This window comes from Crinia signifera, chromosome 9 (genome assembly GCF_055691185.1).
Source record: "Crinia signifera chromosome 9, ASM5569118v1, whole genome shotgun sequence".
Lineage (NCBI taxonomy): Eukaryota > Metazoa > Chordata > Amphibia > Anura > Myobatrachidae > Crinia > Crinia signifera.
In genome coordinates, this window is record NC_139225.1 from 77,199,799 (window position 1) to 77,225,924 (window position 26,126).

At 42.9% G+C, this 26,126-nt stretch overlaps 1 protein-coding gene across 1 annotated transcript; it reads left to right on the forward strand.

Moving 5' to 3' along the window:
- The first annotated feature begins 59 nt into the window (after positions 1 to 59).
- On the forward strand, positions 60 to 25,805 carry LOC146036879 (ubiquitin carboxyl-terminal hydrolase 46-like). The gene is made up of 9 exons (XM_083160731.1): positions 60 to 140; positions 1,834 to 1,914; positions 9,287 to 9,500; positions 12,020 to 12,246; positions 14,759 to 14,835; positions 16,943 to 17,026; positions 19,026 to 19,223; positions 21,123 to 21,201; positions 24,738 to 25,805. Exons 1-4 carry the CDS (start codon positions 60 to 62, stop codon positions 12,193 to 12,195), a joined length of 552 nt encoding a protein of 183 aa, XP_083016857.1. The 3' UTR covers positions 12,196 to 12,246; positions 14,759 to 14,835; positions 16,943 to 17,026; positions 19,026 to 19,223; positions 21,123 to 21,201; positions 24,738 to 25,805.
- The last annotated feature ends 321 nt before the right edge of the window (positions 25,806 to 26,126 follow it).

Genomic DNA, 26,126 nt, shown 5'->3' on the forward strand with positions numbered 1-26,126 from the left:
GGGGAGGCACACCCGAGAGAGTACATGCTATGGGGAGCCACAGCGAGAGGTTGTGTACTATGGGGAGGCACACCGAGAGAGAACTTGCTAAGGGGAGCCAGAGCGAGAGAGTGCATACTAAGAGGAGCCACAGTGAGAGAGTGCGTACTATGGGGAGGCACAGCGAGAGAGTGCGTGCTAAGGGGAGGCACAGCGAGAGTGCGTGCTAAGGGGAGGCACAGCGAGAGTGCGTGCTAAGGGGAGGCACAGCGAGAGAGTGCGTCCTAAGGGGAGGCACAGCGAGAGAGTGCGTGCTAAGGGGAGGCACAGCGAGAGTGCGTGCTAAGGGGAGGCACAGCGAGAGTGCGTGCTAAGGGGAGGCACAGTTAGAGAGTGCGTCCTAAGGGGAGGCACAGCGAGAGAGTGCGTCCTAAGGGGAGGCACAGCGAGAGAGTGCGTGCTAAGGGGAGGCACAGCGAGAGAGTGCGTGCTAAGGGGAGGCACAGCGAGAGAGTGCGTGCTAAGGGGAGGCACAGCGAGAGAGTGCGTGCTAAGGGGAGGCACAGCGAGAGAGTGCGTGCTAAGGGGAGGCACAGCGAGAGAGTGCGTGCTATGGGGCGGCACAGCGAGAGAGTGCGTGCTATGGGGCGGCACAGCGAGAGAGTGCGTGCTATGGGGGGGGCACAGCGAGAGAGTGCGTGCTATGGGTGGGGGGGGGGCACAGCGAGAGAGTGCGTGCTATGGGTGGGCACAGCGAGAGAGTGCGTGCTATGGGGGGGCACAGCGAGAGAGAGTGCGTGCTATGGGGGGGGCACAGCGAGAGAGAGTGCGTGCTAAGGGGGAAACAGTGATTTCAGTGCGTGCTAAGGGGGAAACAGTGATTTCAGTGCATGTTTGAAGCTGATGAGGAAGTATATTTTAGGTGACTGGTATAAAGTGGCAAAAGTTTTGGAGGTGGGTGTGCGAGGAGGAACCCGTATTGGATGTAAGGCAGTGGTCAATGAGGAACAAAAGATATGACATATGAAAGACACAGAAATCAAGTTAGAGATAGATGTAGAGAGGGAGGATTAATTAAGGACTTTATATGCGAGGGTGATCAGCTTGATCTGGACTGAGTGGTAGAGGATGGGGTGGGGATGTGATGGCATCAGAGAGACAAAAAAAAGAATGCTTAGTGCAGTAAGAAGTGACTTGCAAAGCCTGACTGAATGGAGAGTTTGAAGAAGTTAATGATTAACAGTGGCAGATTAATCTAAAAATATGAGAAGTGAGGCAGCGGTACATTTCTGTGGTGCCAAGGTAATGGAGACCAAGTAGAATATGATGAGATGGGAATGGGTAAGGTCCATACAAGCTGGGAGATTTGCCCAGCGTGTATGGATAAAGATGATCGTGGAAAAAATAGCTGGGCTGAAAATTTCTCTGTGCATACACACTGAGCGATTTTTGCCCATTTTAGCGATTTTTTTTTTTTCCCCTGGGGTGGACGACTTTCCATAACAGGATGCTATAAAAAGCCGCCCACTCCATCGCTCATCTAATAGTAATACCAGCAGAGAGCGGCCAGGCCAGCCCATATCAGCACTTACCACTCATTGCTGCCCCATACACACCGGGCGGCTTTCGAGCTGAAAGCGGCTCAAATGAGTAAACTGAGCTGCTTTCTGCTCGGGCACCGTGTGTGTGTGTGTGTGTGTGTGTGTGTGTGTCTTAAGAGCTTGGAGCCACTGTACAAATACATTGTGTGTTCTGTTGTACAGATTTTTTTTTTTTAAAACCTTGTATTTTGCACTATTACAATGGTTTATGTGTTTTGCCTAATATAAATGTATTTTTTGTTGTTTTCCATAGGGCACCAATGCCTCAACATTGGAAAAAGAGATCGGCCCAGAACAATTTCCTGTAAATGAACATTATTTTGGTTTGGTCAATGTAAGTTTTTACTAAAACCCTTTTCTTATTTCACTGTTCTTTATTTCGATGTTGATGTTTGTAGCTTTATTGTACAGTTACCACCGGTAATAAGCCATCAATCATGTGTTCTCTTCTACTAGGTGATTTATAGAAGATCCGTACCGTCCTTCCTCCCCTTCTCCTTTCCCTTTGTCTAGTAGTACTATAATGGCACACCTGTTATTTTCCTAAAGTAGCTGTCCCAGAGCTGAAGAAGAGAAGGCAAAAGACATTGGCCACATATTAGGTTAGATATTTCCGCATACATCCTCAATAAGCCACATAGTGTACCATGAGAGGCCTGATGTGAATGTGCCACCAGGTCCCATGAAATTCTGTTAGCGTTGGGCATCTTTTTGCTGACACTGCATCTTATACACCTTTCACACCGCACAAATAACCCGGGTCCGACCCCGGTCACTGTGCAGTGTGAAAGGGCCTTTGGAAAAGACCTGAGTAAAAAGAAGGCTTTTATCCAGTTAAGAACCAGATTGCTGGGCAGTGTGAATGGGTAACCAGGTCCCATTCACTTTTATGGAGAAGGCAGCAGCGATACCTAGGGATGGGCGCTGACCATCGATATTTCGAAATCATTGATGGTTTATGGTCAATGTAGAATAGTTTTGCCATCGATGTAGGAGAACCAGATGGTTTCCCACCATCGATGTTAATCGTAAACGAATAGTTAATTTTTCTCGTAAGGGGCCAGAACACAGAGCGTAGCTCCGTCCCTGACACCTGTGAAGACTGGCCCCCGTGTTTTGATTGGCACACAGGCCACTCAGCCTGAGAAAATGGATGACCATCAATAGGCAAAAACATCAATGGTCATCCATTCCATCGATGGCAAAGGCCATCCCTAGCGTTACCTTAGTGCTGCCTCCTTCCCTGCAGGCCTGACTCTCCGTCGCTCCTCCCACCCTCTGGATGATGTCAGCGACACGCAATAAGCTGGGTCGCTGTGAGCCGAAATTAGCGCAAATGCAGGGATAGACCCGTGCCCTAATCCTGTGTGCGACCCGGCATTTGTGGACTAATAGTGTGTGTGTGTGTGTGTGTGTGTGTGACTGAGTTTGTATACTGAGCAGAGCAGCTTGAAAATAGCTGCGGCTCCTACATTGTAGCGTTTCCCATACAAATTCAGAGACCCCTTTGCACCCAGATATACATGTCTGGCACATCAAGCTAATCAGCACAGCCCCCGCAGCAAATGTAATGCTGACACAATATGTATGTGACCACAGTCATTCACAGATATATCCATTGTACATACCTGCTGGTGTGGCCCCAATATATTGCCCAGTGTGTACCCAGCATAAGATGCATTTTTCACAAAACAATAAACCTAATGCTAGAAGATTCTCACTGGACTGGACACACCGGCAGGAGCTGTTTGGCAGGACTGCAATGAGGCCACATCTGTAGTTCCTAGGCTATCCAACCAGTAGCAGTCAAGTGAGTTATGGGGACATTTTGTGGTCAGTGACTGCTTGGCGAAACCCATTTAATACCCTTGGCTTCAACTTTCTTTGTAAGGCTTCCTGTTATAACCAGTTGTTTCTTAAATTGTGCAAAGATGGAAGTGTCCTATAACTCCTCTGATGCTTACATAAATGGTGACTCACAGCAGATAATTACGCATTGAGGCTTCGAGGAAGACTCTAATCTCCCTGGACTCAGTGGCGGATTCAGGGGGGGGGGCACCCGGGCACGTGCCCCCCCTGTCATTTATTTTGTATCTGAGGACCAGGGCTTTCCAACGAGCCCAGCCCCGTGTCTCTAGTCCCCCGGGAACCGGAGATATTGCCTGGCAAACCTGTAACGTTTTTTCCCCATAGGATAATATGGGACCCGTCAATTCCAACCCCCACCCGGTTCCGACGGCTGCCAGTTCCCGTCCTGGCATCTCAGAAGCTTGTGGTTGATATCATTCAATTCCAAATCGCTGGGCCTTCAATATGATACCAGGCTGGTCCAAATCGGTCAATCGGTTCCAGAGATAATGCGTGTAAACCGAATTTTTTATTTTTGAAATGTAATTTCATGGCTGTTCATGATTTTGAGGGCAGATTACTCTGGAACCAAACGTTCCAGTTTCACTGGACCAAAATCATTCAAAGCCAACTCAAAAGTTCTTCAATATAATACTTGTCTCATGTAAATGGGTCAGTTGGTTCCAAAGATATAGCCGGTTAAATGAGATAACTGGTTAAAGGGGGGAGGGGTGGTTTTCTCTCCCCCTCACACCAGAAAATGCAGGGACTAGGCTGGTGTAAAAGGGGCCAACCTGGGAATGCATTTTCTGGTGTGAAAGGGGTATTATTTCAAATAGCCGGGACCTGCAGTGCTCTGAATACAGCCAGGCTCTGCCACTGTCAGTGGCTATCACTTCTGCCTGGCGGCGGCTGTCCCCCATTTACCACGAGCATGTATTCCCCCTTGGCAATGAGCATGTAATCCCACATGGCAACGAGCATGGAACCTCTGGCAATGAGCATGGAACCCTTGGCAATGAGCATGTAGAGAAGCAGCACTTATGTAGCATAATTTTTAATAGGCATTATGGTGTTTGGCATAACACATAATGGACATAATGGCGTGTAACTTAACGTGTAATGGACATTATGGTGTAAATGTTTAATAAGCGCCTTTGGTGGACAATGTCCCTGTTTATGAAGTGTATTGTGAATTTTGGCTTAATCTGTGTGGCATTATGTGAATTCTGGCTCAATCCATGTGGCATTATGTGAATTTTGTCTCAATCCGTGTGGCATTATGTGAATTTTGGCTCAACCCATGTGGCATTATAAGAATTTATGTGAATTTTGACACAATCCATGTGGCATTATTTGAATTTTGGCTCAATCCATGTGGCATTATGTCAATTTTAACTCATTCCATTTGGCATCATGTGTAAGGGGCAAGTATAATGGGGTCTAGTATTTTGTTGCATAATGTGTAGAAGTTGTATATGGTGTTGAAACGCCCCCTGTTGAGTGGCCACACACCCTTTTCTGGAGCGTGCCTTTGGTGCGCGCACAACTACATCCTTCACTTTTGTCGCCATGGTGGGCCTCCGTACTTTAAATGCCAGGGCCTATTTTTAATTCCATTCCAACCCTCTCCTGCCGCTCTCTTAACATGTACACTGGCACCATTAACACCGCCCCTCCCCCACCCAAACCCTTTTTTATCATGGTGCCCCCCCTGTCATTTTATCCTGGATCCGCCCCTGCCTGGACTGTATATAAAGTTGTCTTTTCAGCAGGAGCTCTGTAATACAGTAACAGCTCAGTCAGTTATCACACTACACTATTAACTTTCCAGGTAATGATTGAAGACTTTGGTTTCAACATGTCTAGTATCTTCCCCTGAGAATTTTTAGTTCTTTTTAGTATTTGAATGTCAGGCGTAAATCCTTAAAGATCTGTTCTAGGCTAGTAATATAAAAGTGATCTGCGGCAGCGTCTGATACAGTCCTTTAATGAATTAGCGCTGTAATGTACTGTACTGTATTTCAGGTCAAGTCGACCCCCTCCACCCCTGGAAAGGGAGGAGGCGGTTGACTTCAGCTGCATACACATTATGCACAGTACCAACAGTTCAAAATATTCAGCATCGGCTATGTGAATGTGAAGGTAAATGTTTGTATAGGATCATGACACTACACAGCCCTTTTGCTTGCTCCGATGTTTACGAGCGACTCATTGGCACGAGCGTCTCATTTCCTACGAGCGTCTCATCGCGCACGAGCGTCTCATACTGTAAGCGCACTCCGTACGGCGAATGGCGGGATTCCATTGGCACATTACGGTATATCACTCCAACTCTAGCTTGATGGAGCATTAGCCACCCAGTGGTGGTGGATTGTATTGCATGGCGTGCACCCACGCCCCTTGTTGGGTGCCAGCGCGAGAAGAATATCGGAGCGCCAGAACCTCCGCCATGGCGATTCGCCAGCAAGAGGGAGGCTGGCTCCAGCTGTATTTGAATGTCAAGCGATCTCTTCTAGGCTAGTAATATAAAAGTGATCTGTGGGTCAATATTCCTGCTGCTGCTGCCACCACCATCCGTATCTATAAATAGCATTTTTCAGTAAATTATAATATAATATGTTCCAGCATAACTGGAACATATTATAATCTACTTGGAGAGATTTACACCAAACTTTGTACACACCTGATTTATAATCTGGGAAAAAATTCTGTGGGGCTAAGACACCCCTAGCACCCTGCCAAGGGGGCCCAAAAGGGGGCCCTGCCAATACACAAAGTGGGTCAGGGAAGCAACATATCCAGAATAACTTTGGAATGACTGGACCAATGTTTACCAAACTTTGGCCCTTATTCTGATACACTCTTAGAGGCAAAATCCTTCTCAAATTGACAAAACCAGGTGCACTGCAGGTGGGGCAGATGTAACATGTGCCGAGAGATTTAGATTTGGGTGGGGTTTTTCTTCAAACCCTGCACAGAAACAAAATAACTCGCCCAAATCGAAATCTCTCTGCCCCTCCTGCAGTGCACATGGTTTTGTCCATTTGGGAAGGAATTTGTCTGGTACTTGTTTCCCAGCACGGCGCCAATCGTATGCCATCACATACCACTACTTAAGGGATGCGATGGGACCCGATTTTCGGGTTTTAAGAGCCACACTGTACAATTTTAATATTGCGTCGCATTGCATGCCATTACAATGGCATGCGATGCGATCACACCCGATTTTTAATTGTACAGTCACCCTGATGGGTGATTACTATGTTAAATGCACCCCCATTGTTAACGCCACCACCACAATCAACACCAACCCGAAGTGTGGCGACCTTTTCATACCCCTACTGTCCACGACGGCGTGGAGTTGATTTTAGTATGGCGAGCCCGTGGCGAGCGCACGCGGAATACATGTGAAGTAATCCTCGGCCCCTCGCGGGGCTCACCACGCTTCAGGCTCGGTGGCTCGCTGCGCTCGCCACACTATAGAAAATCAACTCCACGCTGACGTGGATAGTGGGGGAAACAAAAGGGGAAACAAACTCGGGTGGGGTGCACTCTTAATATCTTAATCACAAAAGTTGTTCAATAAAGATATTTTTTAATTTCTGTTTTTTTTAGTGTGATTTTTAATATATTTGCTGAGTGTTTTAGATTAGTAACCAAAGTTACTGATTTATTTTACAATTAGTCTATTCTGGCGATTTATTAACTCATTGCAGGATTAGATCAGATTGGTGTGCGTAAATGCCCATTTAACTATAAATATAAAAATATGAGAGCTGCTGACCGTCATATATCCTTAATGCCTTTAACCAAGAGGCAGTGTCAATGTGGTCTCAATTATATGTATATAAATATATATGCAAATAATATTATGATAATAATTTTTTGGTATATGTCATTATTTTTCTACCTTTGAAATTTTGAGTTACGCTGACCAATGATTATAATCCTTATCTCAAAATTAATTGAGACCACATTGACACTGCCTCTTGGTTAAAGGCATTAAGGATATATGACGGTCAGCAGCTCTCATATTTTTATATTTATAGTTAAATGGGCATTTACGCACACCAATCTGATCTAATCCTGCAATGAGTTAATAAATCGCCAGAATAGACTAATTGTAAAATAAATCAGTAACTTTGGTTACTAATCTAAAACACTCAGCAAATATATTAAAAATCACACTAAAAAAAACAGAATTAAAAAATATCTTTATTGAACAACTTTTGTGATTAAGATATTAAGAGTGCACCCCACCCGAGTTTCTTTCCCCTTTTGTTTTCCTTGTTAAACTTATACCAAACTCAGGGGTGCACCACTGACCATTACAATAATCAGACTAAGGCTGTTGTCATAAGCCTGTGTGTAATGATAACTTTAGAAATTATTCTTTAATTCAGTCAGTTATATCTTTAATCCACTATCTACACCTTCATCCCACTTGAATTATTTAACCCCACCTAGTGCAGACTTCCCTCTACCTCTTTCTTTTAGTGGATAGTGGGGGGTATGAAAAGGTCGGAGGACGCGCACGGCCGCCCCTCGTGGGCTCGCTGTGCTCGCCACGCTTCGGGTTGGCGTTTATAGTGGGGGTGGCATTAACAATGGCATTTAACATATTAATCACCCATCAGGGTGGCTGTACAGTTAAGTCTGCGATGTGATCGATGCGATGGCATAAGATTAAAATGGTGGGCGCCGTGCTAGTAAACAAGTGCCATTTGTCTTTAAGAGTAAACCAGAATAAGGCCCTTTGTACACATATGGCTTACAATCTGGAAAAAATACTGTGTGGGTGAGGCACCCCTAGCACCCCCTGGGGGTTCAGGGCCCAAAAAGGGGTCCGGACACTACAAATATGCAAGATATAGCAGAGTTGCATAACATATGGGGGGCTTTTCTGGTTATATCCTGTCCTATAGAAGACACCCCTCCCCCTTATGTTTTTGCTGGCATTTTTTTACTATTTTAGCCTAATATTGGCTCTGTTTTGTTGCTGACGGTAATGGAACATATCCTGCTATAGAAAATTTGGAGCTATAACTGAATTTTGTTCTAAAGACTCTTTTAAATGTGCACAACTCACTATAAATAGAAAACACTAAAAATAACCTCAATATCTCATTTCTGCTCCATGCATATTACTGTTGCCATGCTATGCGTATTCCCCAATGACTGATTCAGAATACATTGTTGAGATTTATTACGAGAAATATTCTACAGTTCTCAACCCTTATTATGGTCATTTATTACATATTAATACATTCCTGATGCATTATCCTGCGTCCTACTTATTTTTAGCAGTGAATTAGGGCTTTTGAATAAGCATTTCAGGTTATTTTAGGTTCCTAATACGTTTTGCTAGTCACGATTCCCTTATGTAGCAGAGCAGTGACGCTGCATTAATGCTCATGCGCACTTATGAGTTTTTAAACCTTTTTTTATTTAAAAAAAAAATGCTGAATATATTCCTATTTTTACATTCAGTTTAGTTCTTGTATTGTATCTTGTACAGAATATTTCCTTTTTTGTTTTTTTCTGTAGTCCAAGGACACCCACAAAAAAATGCGTATCTAAGCTTATATGTGCTGCTGTTTGCCATAGATCTCCAGAATATATTCTAGCTGCGTACATAGTGATAACCGCCTCTATTATATACATATGTGTAACCCTTAAATACAGTAAATATATATATTTTATTATATATATTATATATTACGGTCAATATATATCTATATAGATAGTGTGGCCACCCCCACTTGATTTTTGGAAACTTTTTTTTAATCTACTTTTTTATTTGGTTTCTATAGTATTTAATTTGTAAATTAGTTTTTCTGTCTTGTCTTTCCCAGTTTGGCAACACCTGCTACTGCAATTCTGTTCTACAAGCACTTTATTTTTGTCGCCCGTTTCGGGAAAAAGTTCTGGCATACAAGGTCCAGCCATGGAAGAAGGAAAGCTTGCTCACATGCCTGGCGGACTTGTTTAACAGCATTGCCACGCAAAAGAAGAAAGTGGGGGTTATACCTCCCAAAAAGTTCATCTCCAGATTGAGGAAAGAAAATGGTAAGTAAATAATGCCTTGCCACATTAATGGAGGTTTCTCATGTGTGCAGTAAAGGTGAACTGAAGGCAGGTATTCAAATGTCATACTGAGTTGTACCGAATTGAGCCGGAGGTTTGGAAACCCACTTAAAGTAACATTTTAAAAACTTCAGTGAAGTACAATGTTAGAATTGTACCCTCTGATCTTCATATGATTGCCATACTGGGGAATGTAACCCTTTGAGAGATGTGAAAAATATATGCTAAAAATGCCAGCGTCGCTCACATTTCAAATAAAAAAATGTTGTGTAAAAAACAATTAGATTTTTTAATACAAAGGTAAACATTACAGGTCATTATGATGAATAAAAATGTTTGCTTGGTAATTTCTTCCACCTATTGGCACGCAAAGGATTAAAAGAAACTGCATGGCTATACTGTACATAAAAATATTATGTATTAATAAAACGCTCTCACTCCAACCCAGAAGCATTTAGCTGCTTTGCCAACTTGCATCTGTTGTAGTGTTTCTACAGCACTTATTTAACAGGGTATGACGTCAGGATGTTAACTTCAAAATGTTTGCATTGCCAAAGTTGACATTGACCTACCATCAAATAAGGTTATATTTACTGTTAGCCTACAGTAAAGGTGCGTACACACTGGCCGATATATCATCTGTTCGATTGAATGGCCAATACATCGATGCACCTTCGGCAGTGTGTATGATCCACCGACCACCCATACAACCTTGCCGTGAGCCGCCAGTGATTGGCAGCTCAGTGGGCGAACGCATGCAAACACGCCCACCCATTTGTGATGTCAGCCCAGATGGATTGGGCAGCGTGTATGGAGAACACGATGCCCGATCCATCTTTAGATAGATCTGCAGATCAATTTGATCTGCAGATCTATCTACCAGTGTTAACCCAGCTTTAGACTGACCATACACCCAAAGATTTATTGTCCAATCTGGCAGTCTGGAACAAAAGTCTGGTTATATCTGGGTGCAAATGACGACAATTGAATTTTGCTAGCAAACTCTGGAAAACAGACAGAAATGGTCATTCAGATAAATCCGTTAAATCCCTTTTGCAGCATTTCAGTGCAAATGGTTGTGTTATTTCCTCTCAAATGTTACCAGATCTTCGCTCCAACGAGCCAGATTGGACAATAAATCTTTAGGTGTGTATGGCCAGCTTTAGGCTAAAATATCATTATTGTTAACCTTTACAATATCAACATTATGTTATTTAGAATGTAGACATGTTATACCATACCCTTTAGCATAGATGAGAATATTTATGGAGCTTGTCCAACATGTTTTTTTTCCCTCCAAATAAATGTTATTGAGTTATAAAGAACGTACAGTACATATACATAACATCAGACTGTCAAAAAAAGTCCAGCTCAAATCTGATACATTTCAGTTACCCATACTCGCAAGTATATTGTAAATAGCATAATAAATTCTGAGTCCAAAAAGTGGCCTTATCATACCACACATAAGAAATTACGGGTGAAATTTACTAAGATGTGAAATACACTTCACAGGTCATGTGGCTATGGGAAACCAATCACATCCTGTCTACTATATTCTAGAGGGTGGTAAATTAATAAGAAGTAGCTTCTGATTGGTTGCCCATAGCAACATGACCTGTGAAGTGTATTTCACATCTTAGTAAATTTCACCCTACATCTCAATTGAGAAAAAAGACACAGAGAAGAGGAAAATGTTTTATTTGCAGAGATAGGACCGTAGTGAGCTGCGGATGTAGGAAGGAAGATGATGGCTTTATGAACCGAGGTACAGAGGAAACAATTGCAAAATGTACAGTGTGTAAAGCACAGCTTCCTTTTATGACAGAATCTGGGACATGTAGTTCCATAAAGGAATATTGTGAGGTGGACTCTTGCGCACTAACTTGTTTTTACTGTGTGTGTGTGTGTCAAACATCGAGCAGCTCTTTTCGTCACCATAGAAAAGCCGATGATGCTCCTTTTATGCATGTGAATAGTTATGGTGGCTGCTTTTCACATCCAACTCTCTTCCTGACTTATTCATAGTTCCGGTTACAGCTCATCCTGGTCATGCAGTGATCAGCAGCATTTATTAGCATTTTAATAGAGTGGTTTCATATACTTCATAAACAGCACCCTCTTGTGGAGAAATGTATGTAATTCTGCTTGGGAATCATATGCTTTATGTCCTGCATCGCAGTGATTTGTGAGTAACTGATATGGGAAAGAGGATCGAATAAAGAACATGGAAATGAGTAACTAATGATGTTTATAGGGAATAAACAAAAAACACTGTAATGTAATTTAAAAGGTTTTGAATGGGCAGTTTCATTAATAAACACACAAATAACTATAGCAATACATCACATCTAACAATTTGGCCTCAAATCCAAATCTGTCCTCCTAAATGATCCGCGCCCTGCACCTACAGTGAACAATGACTCATACTAGGAATTTGAATCAGCACATTCCATACAATTGCACTGTAAAGCTTTGTTTTGTTTCTTTGGCTCATGCAGAACTGTTTGATAACTACATGCAACAGGATGCCCATGAGTTCCTAAATTACCTGCTCAACACTATTGCCGACCTACTACAGGAAGAGAAGAAACAGGAGAACCAGAATGGCAAGCTGCAGAATGGGAGCTTAGAACTGCCAGAACCAGATAAACCTGACCTCACTTGGGTTCACTAGATCTTCCAGGGAACCCTAACCAATGAAACCAGATGTCTTAACTGTGAGACTGTGAGTAGCACAGATTGTACCAAGAATCATTAGAGATTTCTAATGCATAAAATATAATCTATTAGGGTGAATTTCTATAACCACTGTTGTCAGATAAATATCCACTTTGATCCTCAATTATGTGCGAGGTCTGGATAGGTGTTTACATTATAATGCAGTTTAATAAGCTATTAAGCATGTTTTGTGTGTGTGAGGGGGGGGGGGGGGGGGTTGCGAGGGGGTTAAACATCAGGGATCGCCAAAAACAAGCGATCCTCACCTGTTTTAACCCCAGTGCGGTCCACACACCCTATTCAACTCGACAGGGAAATCTGACGGCGAGGATTCCCCCAAACAGCGAGGCTCTCGGCTAATGCAGGGAGCTTGCTACATTTAGCCATGAGCCTTGCTGTTTTAGCGGCCGCATACGCAGTTTCCCCCTCGCTCCAAAAACCTAGCGAGGGGGGAAACGGCGTGTGCAGGGGGTCAGTTGAAGACTGACCCTGCGAGCTGTGACAGCGAGCAGAAAGCATTGAATACACCCCTCTGTCTGTGTTTCTCTCTTTGGCTTTTTTCACTTCCTTTCTTTCTTTTTTACTTCCTCCATTTACTCTGTCATTCTTAAATTCTGTTTTATAGCAGAAATCGCACGTGAAATAGAACTCCTATCTTAGTACATTTCCCCCTTTGTGTCTGGAACACATCATGTTGTTATGTAATGGGAGCAAAAACATTTATATTGTTTCTCTGCAGGCTAAATACTGGTTGCTTTTGCATGTTGCTCACAAATGTTAGACCGCTTTCATTTTACACTACAATTTAGATTTCCGTTTGGACACACCCTACCCAAATCTAAATCTCTGCCTGGGAGAGATGCAATAAAGTGATAAAATGGAGAGTGATAAACCACCAACCAATCGGCTCCTACCTGTCATTTTTTAAACACAAGAGAGGGGTAGTTGCAGCGCTCTCAAATTTTAATGAGTGAGTGCGATATCAATAAAATTGAATAATGAACATACAGTACATAGGAAAAAAAAAAAATATATTATTAAAACAAGGTATTGGTTAAAAGCAACAAGTGGACCAATCATTATGTGGAATATATAACCTGCTCTGGTACTGAACCACTGGATACTGGTGCTGGAGTCCAATTATAAGTCCCAATTTGTAATCCCAAAGGTCGCTGGAGGTGTCCCTGGCCCAATGGGGCGAAGGATATTGCTTGTAGGGATCCTCTCTAAAGTGCGGATTGAGTGCAGTCGGGGATTGGGTATGGCACTCCAATTGTAATGAGCAAGCCGTGATCTTTTTACCCCAGTCTGGATAGCTGTGGGGGAGGGCTGCCGTAGTAAGGTGCTCAATGCTTGGAAGTTAGAAATGCTCCAAACGAATTGAAGAGGTGGTGTTTAAAGTCCCAGAAGAATTAAGCAGGTAGGGAGAAATGTCCACAAATGGTCCCACTTGGTCACCGACGCGTTTCGCTGTCACTAGGGACAGCTTTATCAAGTCCTTGTTTTAATAATATATATATTTTTTTTTTCATATGTACTGTATGTTCATTATTCAATTTTATTGATATCGCACTCACTCATTAAAATTTGAGAGCGCTGCAACTACCCCTCTCTTGTTTTTTTCTCAATCAACACTAGGGATCTGACTAATCCCCAGTTGCAGCAGCTCACTCTGAGTCTAACAACCACGACCAGCGCTCTAAACAGCTTTTGCTGTATCTCTATTTTTTAAACACAGCCTGTAGGTAGGAGCTGGTTGGCTGGTGGTTTTTCACTCTCCATTTTATCACTTTTTAAGCATAGTACATCTGGCCCCAAATGTTACATCTGCCCCACCTGCAGTAAAACATGGCTTTGCACATTCATGTGCTTTTTTGCATACACAAAGCTGAATTAGGCCCTTATATGGCATCGGTACATCTGTCAGACCAGACTTAGATCTACAGTCATTAGGTCGACCCCGGAAGGTCGACTGGCCCCAAGGTCAACAGGGTTGAAGGTCGACATGGCTCAATGTCGACATGGGTTTAGGTCAACAGTTATTAGGTCGACATGAGTTTTTCACTGTTTTTTTTACCCGAATGTTGACATGGACACAGTTGGAGTTGAACCGCTTCGCTCGCGATGCTTCAGGCACACTTTTTTATTCTCCCACCACGTCCTAGTGGATGGTAGGGCATGAAATACCGCCTGTCGACCGTGGCCCATGTCGACCTTGAGCCATGTCGACCTTTAACCGTGTCGACCTTGGGGCCAGTCGACCTTCCGGGGTCGACCGAATGACAGTCGACCTAAGTCTGGTCTGACAGATGACCGTTTCCCGTCTATATACAGCAGCATAAAGCAGCTTTCACTCAACTGAATGAAAATATTCATTGTCAGAAAATTCTCTACATAACCCTATTATTATTGATCATTTCTAGGAAAGTAAACAGATAGTGAACTCTCTGTGACGTGCAGAACTGGTTTCAGTATTTAACAGAGTTTCTTTTGTTAACACTCTGCCTTTTCTATTCAAGGTTAGTAGCAAAGATGAAGATTTCTTGGATCTCTCGGTAGACGTGGAGCAGAACACTTCCATTACGCACTGCTTAAGGTGAGCTGGAAGCGGTGCTAGTTTCATTAAAAACTCCTGGCCAACGTACTTGTTAGAATTCTAGGTGGTTTAAAGATCACCTGTTAATGATGATGATTTTGTATACACAATGTTGGGAAATGATGGTAGGTGAAATAGTTGACATTCTTGGTAAAATACTGTTTTCCTAAACTGGAAACACAAACTTCAACGTGTAACGTTTCATTACTACAGCATACATTCACAAGGAACCTGAAACCAAATGTTACGTAGCTGGAATGATCAATCAGATGTAAATTTACATGTCCATTATAGGTATCAGTTATTATTCTATTTAGCTTCGATTTATTGTTAGTTTTCCCCCCGCAGTTTTCTTTATCTACTATACTGTATACAGAAAATGAAAGACATTACATCTACCTGTAGTAATTAATTTTAGCTATAGTCTTCCATCTCCACATAATAAACAGTGTGAAACTGCACTGATTCCCAAATGTTAGGGGGATACAGTCACTAGTTCTCCAGTAACTAGGTGCATGCACTAAAATGCATGAAGGTCGACAGGTCATTAGGTTGACGCAAGCATTAGGTTGACAAAGGGAAGGTCGACAGAAAATGTCGACATGGGTGTTTTCACTTTAAGTCGACATGTGCCGGCAGCCGATATTTCATGCCTTACCATCCATTAGTGTGGTGAAAGTATAAAATAGTGTGCCCGAAGCATGGCGAGGGGACGCGGTGCTGTATTTCAGTATCCATGTTGACTGTGTTGAAATTTGTGATAAAAAAGTGAAAAACCCCATGTCGCCCTTTTGCTTGTCAACCTTCCCCATGTCGACCTAATGCTTGTGTTTACCTAATGACCTGTCGACCTTCATGCATGTCGACCTTCCTGCATGTTGACTTAGTGGTGTCGACCTAATGCTTGTTGACCTAGTTACTGTCTATCCAATGATATCATTCCATTTTTTGAATCCGAATTTTATCCACAGCACTCCTAGACTAAAAATTTCTTAGTGAGATAAAAATCTTAATGAAATAAATTGTGTTTAAATTTCATCTTTACTTTTAATTATGTAGTAGGGACAAAGTTAGCTTCTGTTTGTCCAAATATTTTATAACTGGCCGCTACAAGCACTGGTTATACCCTATTACACTGATTATAACTTATTTGAATTGGTCCTGGACCACCAACTCAAGCATCCCAGGGTGCCAAGTGACAGTTTGGGAACCACTGTTATACTGTCTGAGAGACCAGAAGCCAACTGTTAAAAGCACAATTGGTACTTGTGTATTTTGGCGGCACCCATCGCATACCATAAGGTATATTGCGCGATACAATATCGCGCGATATTGTACAATGCCATACAATTTTAAAATTGTATGACATTGTATATGGCATACAATGCCATACAATGCGATGCGATTAAACATTGTATAAGCACCCTAATGGGTGCTTACAATGTTAAATGCACCCCCACGCCACCCCCCCCCACTCTAAACGTCAACCCGAAGCGTGGCGAGCGCCGCGAGGGGACGCGGATAACTGTGAAGGCCGCGAGGGGACTCCGATACCTGTGAAGGTATCCGCGTCCCCTCGCGGGGCTCGCCACGCTTCGGGCTCGGTGGCTCGCTGCACTCGCCACACTTTCTATTCTCAACTCCACGCCGACGTGGATAGTGGGGGTATGAAAAGGTCGGAGGACGCGTACCGCCGCCCCTCGCTGGCTCGCTGCGCTCGCCACGTTTCGGGTTCACGTTTATAGTGGGGGAGTGGCGTGGGGGTGCATTTAACATTGTAAGCACCCATTACTGTGCTTAAAAGCAACCTTTAGTGTGCTTATACTTTCTTTCATCGTATAGGGGGCAAAAATCGCTTCGCATCGCATGCCATCGGGTGCATGGCATGCGATGCGATTAAAACATCGCGCGATGGGAATCGGGGGCGCCGCTATAATACACAAGTACCACATAATTTAATTTTTTTTTACTTTTTTGATCATAAAATATACTTTAAAAAGATGCTATATATTTTAAGAAGACTGTAATTTTTTCCAGTTTTATAGAAGTATGCCCCCTACTGTGACATGTTGTGTTAGTCATACTCTTTTTTGTTGTGTTCCTGCAGGGGATTCAGTAATACAGAAACACTATGCAGCGAATACAAATATTACTGTGAGCAATGTCGAAGCAAACAGGAAGGACAGAAAAGGTGAGCCCGCTCTTCCACGTTAACATCTGCATTGCGGTGTTTGTACAGTACACGTCTATTGAGGGCTGGACCTGGAGATTATGGTGTGGAAATGGTAACACAGTTATGAGCTGTAGTACTTTTCTGTTAGGATTAATCCTGACACCACAGACATTGTGATATACGCAATATATGGGCACTTAGATGGGAGCTTTATTCAGATGGGATGTTGCCATGGGCAGCCAATCAGATTATGGGCGGTATGCAATGCTGCAATTTCCAACCGCATTGAAGGCAGATTACGACAAAACAAATCCGACATTAAAACAAGTCGGATCAGTTTTGTCGGAAACTGCCATGGATTGTAGAATTCACAGACACTTTTCGACAATCCATTACCGCTTTTGCCGACACCCCCACTTTCCAACACTCGAGCTGGAACAATGAATTCCGGCTGTCAAGTTACAGTCGAGCTGAGTGGAAACGGACCAGGATTCCAACTTGGGACGTTCTGACAGTCGGAATCCTTGGTTGAATTCCCCCCTTAATCTAGTATTTCCTAGAAGGTGCTAAATAAAGTAGTCCTCTCTTCCAGGAGAGGCGGTGTCGGCAGACAAAATACATACATTAAGAATAAAGTTGGACAAACCGTTATTGAGTAACAACACCCAGGGTACAAACATGCATAGTCTATCATTTAATCAGAATACACAATTTATATAAAGGGATGTAGCAAATAGATCATGCACTGTAACTAAAGGCTGAACTCAATGGACACCCGTCTTTATTCAGCCTGAACTACTATGTAACTATGAGTATACAATTGGAAAAGAGACTGACCTAGGTCAATCTATTAGAGCGCTTTTGTATGAGTCTATTCCTTTAAAGAGCAGCCGATTCAGGGGATGGTCAGTTCCCCAAGTAAGAATATAGAACAACAAAAAAAACAGAGGGGACAATCGGCGCTCAGAAAAATACTGTTTCAAGTGCCTGCATCAATTCAATAAAAATTATTTAATCAATAAATAAATAAATTCATACACATGTATACAATAGACATAAGGAAAATAATAAATATATAAATATAAAAACAATAAATGGCAATGGACCTATTGGGAGAGCTGGGATATTTGTATAGTCACCCGTGTGGTGTTGATAGGACCTGCACTGATCCAAGAACTTGTGTCCATAAAAGTCCAGAAAGCGTCCGTGTGATTTAAGGCCGTATGATGTTATGTCCTGGTAGCTGCCTAGGAGGTGGGCCCGTTGGCAAAAGATGGTATATGATAGCCATATTTATATATTTATTATTTTCCTTATGTCTATTGTATACATGTGTATGAATTTATTTATTTATTGATTAAATAATTTTTATTGAATTGATGCAGGCACTTGAAACAGTATTTTTCTGAGCGCCGATTCTCCCCTCTGTTTTTTGTTGAACTATGAGTATACACCTGTGGCTGGCTACATGGAGTATGCAGGTGTCTCCCAGTAACAGTTGTGATAGACAAGAGTGGCTTCATTTCCCTCTGATGTAAGAAATACTTTCAGCCAAGCTGTCTAATTTACTGACAAGCTCTGTATTCTGACACTGATCACTATTATTCCTTTCCCCTTCACATATTGGGCGAGATGTACTAAGCCTTAAAAAGTGATCAAAAGGAGAGTGATAAACCACCAAACAATGAGATCCAACCTGTCATTTTTCAAACACAGCCTGTGACATGACAGGTAGGAACTGATTAGCTGTCTGTTTATGTCTCCATTTTGTCACTTTTCAAGCTTAGTACATCTGGCCAATTCTCCTACAACTTAACTATGTGTCTTGGCCATCTCTCCCTTTGTATCATCCTTCACAGCAGGATTTATATTCTAGTTCTCCACTTCTGAAAATGTTTGAGTAGTACAAGTATATCTCAGCGTGTCTTCTCGTTCTGTGTCTCTGTCTGACCTGTCTTGCTACATGTGAATGATACAATGAAATACTTGCCAGTTTGTGTGTTTAATCTGTTTGCAGGATGAGAGTGAAGAAGTTGCCTATGATATTAGCCCTGCACTTGAAAAGATTTAAATACATGGACCAGCTGCACCGATATACCAAACTCTCCTACCGTGTGGTGTTCCCACTAGAGCTGCGGCTCTTCAACACTTCCGGGGATGCCACCAACCCTGAACGAATGTATGACCTCGTAGCGGTGGTGGTCCACTGCGGCAGGTGTGTAAATCTGATTATTAATAGGGTAGCTATTAGAGATTACATACCATTACATATGACCATTGAGCTGACCATTAAAAGGCATGTGAGTTCTCCGTATCCCATCTCCAACATAAAGCTTAGATAGTTCTTCTTCACTGCTCGCAATATTAAACCTTCTCCTTTTCTACGGGTCTTTATCATTTGTCTTGTAGCAATGAATAATGATAGAAAACTTGTCTAAGCTTTGCACAAATAGATGATTATCTACAGTACATAAGTATAATTGAACGATGTTTGTGTGTGTGTGTATGTATGTTCCATGATAACGTTCAAACTTTTTAACTAATAGTCGTCAAACTTTGCACACTACCTTATCATCGTAACCCTTTGATTGCCAACATCTCTATGAGAGATGTGCAAATAATCTGCTAAAAATGCCAGCGTCACTCACATTTGTTATATAGATTCAAATAAATAATGTGTTAACAAATATTATATTTCCTCTTCTCTGCTGTACATGAGAATTGCACTTTTTTAAATACTGGTTCCACTGCCCCATTAAGGACTTCTTTAGGATTGCATGGAATTCCCTTTTTCATGCAATATAACTTTCCATAGGCCAGGGGTGGCCAAAATGGACCTTCAGATATTTTAAAGGTCCACATTTTCCAAATCGCCTAGCTGGTGCACAGCTGTAGTCATTACTAAAGGCCCATACACACTGGGAGATTTTGAGATGAAAGCAGGTCAGTTTTGTCGTTTGAGCTGCTTTCAGACCCAAAGCTACCCCAGTGTGCATGGGCAGGCGATGAGCGCTGATGCACGCTCCTGTATCATCGCCGGCTGGCGCCATGTGTCTGAACCTGCATCCTGCTATGGAAAGCCATTCACAGCGGCAAAAATCGCTGGGTAGGGGGGAAATCGCTCAGTGTGTATGCACTGAGCTATTTTCAACCCAACGATTTCAGCGATCATCGCTGTCCATTTACGCTGAGCCAAAATGGCCAGTGTGTATGCACCGAAACTGCCACATTTCGAACATGCTGCATTCATTCCTACTATAGATCCACAGGTTGCCTGACATACAGGAACTGTTGGTAGATCTTGAGGACCGGTTTGGCCACCCCTGTTCTAGGCTCTAAACCTTCCAGGGTTCCCTGAATACCGCTTAAGGAAAGCTTAGCAACCTCCTGATCCTAAGCCTATACTGCTGTATGACTAAGCACTTATTCATATTGCATTCTAGGTGGCCCAATATGTACTTTCCCTATCAATTTGTAAATCCCAAAAAATCAAGCTGGTTTTACCTTTTAAAATTTGCTGCAAAAAAGGCACGCCCCGGGAATCTGACCGTAGTAAACTGTCCTTTTTGTTTAATACTTAGCCTTGTTTTATTACTGTGCTCCAAATGGTGAAGCTATGTGTACTGGTGCCATATATTTATTATTAACAGTTTCTTATATAGCGCACACATATTCTGTAGCGCTGTACAGAGAATATTTGAACCCTCCAGTCACTGCCCCAGTGGAGCTTACAACCTATATTCCCTACCAAATGTACATGCACACACAGACATTCTAGTGTTAATTTGTTGGCAGCCAATTAGCCTACCAGTATATTTTTGGAATGTGGGAGGAAACCGGAGTACCCGGAGGAAACCCACGCAAGTACGGGGAGAATATAGAAACTCTGCACAGTTAGGGCCATGGTGGGAATCGAACCCATGACCTCAGTGCTGTGAGGCAGGAATGATAACCATTACACCGTCTGAGCTGCCTCAGTAAATACATATATGGTCTGTTTTTATACGTGTATGCACATGGGCTTTTAACATATAGTAGAACTCTTCCTTTTTTATTATTATTAGCATCTCCAAGTCAACTGCATAACCGCACAATTCTCTTTTTGTTGAGACAGTGGGCCGAACCGTGGACACTACATCACCATTGTAAAGAGCCATGGATTCTGGCTGCTGTTTGATGATGATATTGTAGAGGTTGGTTATGTTCGTCTTGTCAGCTTCTGTACCTTTTCTGTGATATAATCTCCCCCAGTCAAACATTGTTTTATGTATTGTAGCTTAAAACCTGTATCTCTTACAGAGTGCATCCTGTTCTTGCTAAATATACATTGAATATACTGCCATATCCACTGTACATGGTGGTATGCCTGGTCCAGAATAAGGATGGCCTCTAAGGAGTTTACTGCAGCGCATCACATACATTGTACTCGTGTTCAGTGACCGTATTGTAACCTCCTTAGAAGCTCCTTCTCCTGAATTCATCTATCATCCAGTATTATATTTGGTCTGTTTTATTTCACCTTTAAAGGTACATTTAATAAAGCTACTAAAACGGAAGAAAGGTGATTTTGCCCATAGCAGCTTATCTGATTCTATCTAGCATTTATAGGATGCACTAGAGAAATGCGTATTGAGAATAAGTATATTGTTGGTAATACTTTTCCCTCATGAAACCAGATGGTAACTAGTGATGAGTGACATTTCTTTATTGGCTGAGGAGTAGATGCAGGAATTCTGGTGTCCCTGTATATACCATCACATTATCTCAATGATGTAAAAGGGTAACCTAGAACGTCATCCATTTTAGTGTCCTATTGCATATAGGGCCTGATTCGTGCCTGCTCGCTAGGCCGTGCGGTTACTCGCAACTTAGCGAACAGGTCAGCACCGCTTATCCCGAGCTGACCGAATCCGGTCGCTACCATGCGAGGGGATGTGTTCCCTTACACGTCCCCTCGCATGTGGCCGAATGGGAGAGAAATCATTCGAAGGTGGAACACCACTGAATGATTTCTCTCCCCTTTGGGAATAAAAGTCCAGTCTAAACTGACTTTTATTCCGGATGCAGATCAGCCACCGGCCCCACACAGGCATCAACCAGCCTATGTTCCCAGGAGAATGCCCACAAAACTGTACACGTTCCCCTGCAGTCCCCTCGGACCTTAAGCTGGGTACACATATATACAATCCCTATTTCTTGCGACCGTTCGATCGACCGTACACCCATCGGATCGTCCACAAACAACAGCCGATCACGCGCGTACACACCTGTACAATTTTACTTACGAAGTCTGATGTATTCCCGTCCAAACAGTCGCAAGAAAAAGATTGTACCAACGTACACACTGTCTCGATTTGGGCTATTCTCACGTCATATGTGAACAAAATGATCATAATAGGCTGGGTTAGGGCATACTTATAGCAAACCACTATATATGCGAAATAGCCGGCACGGTGACTAAAATTTAGACGCAAACCCGTCTATATAGAAATTTAGTCAGCTGGCAGGGTGACTAAACTTCTATATAGATGGGTTATGCGTCTACATTTTAGTCACCCTTTTACCCATTAAAAAAAAAAAAACTACATGGGGTCCCCCCCCACGGCTGTAACCAGCACCAGGCTGAAGAGCCGGGGCTGGTATTAAAAAATCAGGAAACCAACCATATAGGGCTTTGCTTTTTTTTTTAAACTAGCCCCAGGCTCCAGGTCCGGGGCTGGTTCCCAAAATACGGGGGACTAAATGACTATGGGTCCCCCGTATTTTAAGAACCAGCCCCAGGCCAAACCAGCCAGCAAGTCCCCCAGGCCAAAGCATTCAGCCCTCTGACCGGTCAGCCTGGCCAGGGGCCCTGGGGGAGTGGGGACCCCCCCAATTAAGGGGTCTCCCCCTCCAGGACTTACCTGACCAGGCTGAAGCCTGGTGCTGTCCCCGGTGACCCTGTGCGGTGGTCATCGGGCTGATTGAAGTGTAAAAAAAAATAGAATAAAAACTATTGTCTTCTACTGTGGAACTATGAGTCCCAGAAAGCCTCCCCCGCATGCTGGGACTTGGAGAACCACAAGTCCCAGCATGCAGGGCATTAAAGGGCCCGCTGGCACTTATAGTTCCACAGGAAAAAAAATAGTAAAATAAACACACTGACACACGATAAAAATAAAACTTTAATACATCCAAAGCCCATACATACTGATACTTCTTACCTATCTTGAGCCCGTCGGTAGGTCCCTGGGTCCGTTCTGGTGCCTTGGTTCCGGGGCTCCAGGGCTGAAGAGTCCGGGGTCCTGGATCCAAAGAAATCCATGGGGGACCTGTGGAAGGAAATACTACTCACCAGGTCCTCTGGCGAAGATCCCGACATCTTCTCCGTCTCCGCCGCATCAGCCGCCGGTACACGATGGACTTTGAGAGGCACAGAGATGTTTCATCTTCCGCGCCTCTCATCCGAATGATTCTATTGGCCGCCTAGCGGCCAATCAGGAGCCGACTTTCTCGTTTTGTTTTTTTATTTTTTTTAGTCACCCTACTGAGAGATCATGCAGCTATGGAACGCCCACATGGGCGTTCCAGCTTTGGCAGTATAGTCGCAAGGACGGCAGCATATCAATCGTACGTGCGTACACACTGCACTTTTGTTCCGATATGGGGCCGTCCTGTCGGATGAAAATTAAACAGCAAAGAACCTTTGACTGACCGAGTATGGACGGACAAGACCGTTTTTTGCCGTTTATCGCTCGTACGGGACAGCGACACACCTATACAATTGAACGGCCGCCCGACCCAGAACGGAAGAATGGCCCGACAATTGTATATATGTGTACCCAGCTTTACTGTCTAGAGCAAATGGCTCTGCATATTTGCATATTCGCAGAAGTGCAAACCCCCCACCATTGGAGAAGTGTCTGAATTGGCCCATAGTTTGCACCATGGGAGTTCTTAGAAGTGACAATTTATATAGGAGTTGGTTTTAAAAAGGGAGCTAATGTTACATGTTTCGGTTAAACAATTTTAAAAGAGAATATTATTGGGTTGGGTTGGGTTGGCGCATTGATCCATGAAATGGATTTAAATGTATTCTGTGTCCCATCTACTAAGTAAATAAAAGTATTCCTATCCTGGAGATCTAATTTCAGCCCAAATGCCTTTTCCTGGGTACAGTAGGGATTCAAAGCAATTTGGCAGAGGTTTATGCTCCTGAATAAGAAGGGCCTGAGGGGCAGATTCATTAAGCTCGGTGAAGTGATAAAGTGTCTGGTTTTAATCACCGGCCAATCAGCTCCTACCTGTCATTTTTCAAACCACGCCTGTAACTTCACAGTTAGGAGCTAATTGGCCGTGATAAAAACAAACCAGACACTTTATCACTTCACCGAGCTTAATAAATTTGGTGTTATACAGTTCCATCATCTATGTTTTGTAGGGTCAGGTATTAGACTGGATCAGAATTGGACATAGAGGGGGAAATTTACTAAGATATGTATTCTACTGCACTTGTGATGTTGCTATGGGCAGCCAATCAGAATCTACTTATTTATTTAGCACCCTCTAGAAGATAGTGGACATGATCTGATTGGTTGCCCATAGCAACATCACATGCAAAGCAGAATACACATCTTAGTATATTTCCCCCAGAATGTCCATCATTGTGTGAAACATTGTCAATCAAAACTTTTCAGTGTCTAAAAATTGACATATTTAAGAACTTTTTCTTTCTTCCATCCTTCCACAGAAGATAGATGCCCAAGCCATTGAAGAGTTCTACGGTTTAACGTCAGACATTTCCAAAAACTCAGAGTCAGGATATATCCTGTTCTACCAATCCAGAGACTAATTCCCATCCTGGGGAAATAATAAATGCCTAGTACTGAAGAAGGTTAAACTGTTGGACAGTGAATGAGGAATCAGTGGTCCTAACACGGACATAAAGGATTCACACAGCTGCCACTGTGGATATCAGTTTTCAGTTCATGGAAAAACTGTTTTCCCTTATAATTTCTCTGGTCTCCACAAGTATCCAAAGCCGATCTTCTCCAGAAAGCCATTTCAGTGTGTCTTCTCCTTACCAGGCCTAGGAAGGCCAAACCCTTCCTTATGCCTTGTAGGCTGAGAAGAGTGGCTTGGCATTGTGTTTTGTTGGAGAGTCCGTAGGAAGGATGACATCCACTGCCGAGTGTATATGACTCACTCAGACCCAAGCAAAGAAGATAGCACTTTGTAAGACAGAGGACAGCTGTGGTTTGGTGCTCAGTTCATACTCAATCAAAGATTTTAAAGTTCAAAAAAATGTGATTCATAACAATCAAGTTATTGTTTCATATCACTTGTAATCACGTCTGCTTCTGCACCATCTTCAGTGATTCCTGCCTTCCATTTGTTTGCTGTAACACTCCTTGTAGTGAGTGTTAATAGGCTGCTGTTCTGCACACTAAATAATGGGATCACTACGTTTTTTTTTTTTTCTTATTTAATTTTTTTTCAGTATATGTTTTGAATTTTAGCACCTTTTTTATGGTTGAAGACCTCTTCAAGTATTGCTGCATTAATGGACGTGAGCCAACCAGAGTGTAAGGCCAGAGGGTTCCAACCTCAATTTAACAAGCTGCCTGATCTGGAAGGCTCTTAGGCTCTATGTACATGAGCACAGGTGAGTTGATCAGCATCCATGTTTGGCTCACTTGTGCTCCTGTGATTAGGGGCCAAGAACACTTGGATGTCGGGGAAAAGTGCTACAATTGGTAATCTCTGCAACCGCTGTCCATAAAACTCCAATTACAAGAGACACATTAAGAATTTCAGTAGGATTAAAGTGTCAAAACCCATAAATAAAGCAATTAACCCATCTATTTGGGATTTAATCTTATTTTTTTCAAGTGTCATGACTGTTACTCCTATAGCGAGTGTGAATGAGATGCGGGTGCCTGGACAGGTAACATGTACTGATCCCTTCTTGATTGTGCAGGGATAAGAGTTTGCACGCATATGTGAAAGTAGTTTTGTAGCAGAACAGACTGCTTCACATCGATGGTTCCACGGATACCATCTTTCATTTGGCTTATGTATCACTAATCCACTATAGTTGTAGATTTACTATGCCTTTGGGTAAGACTTGAAGCATGTT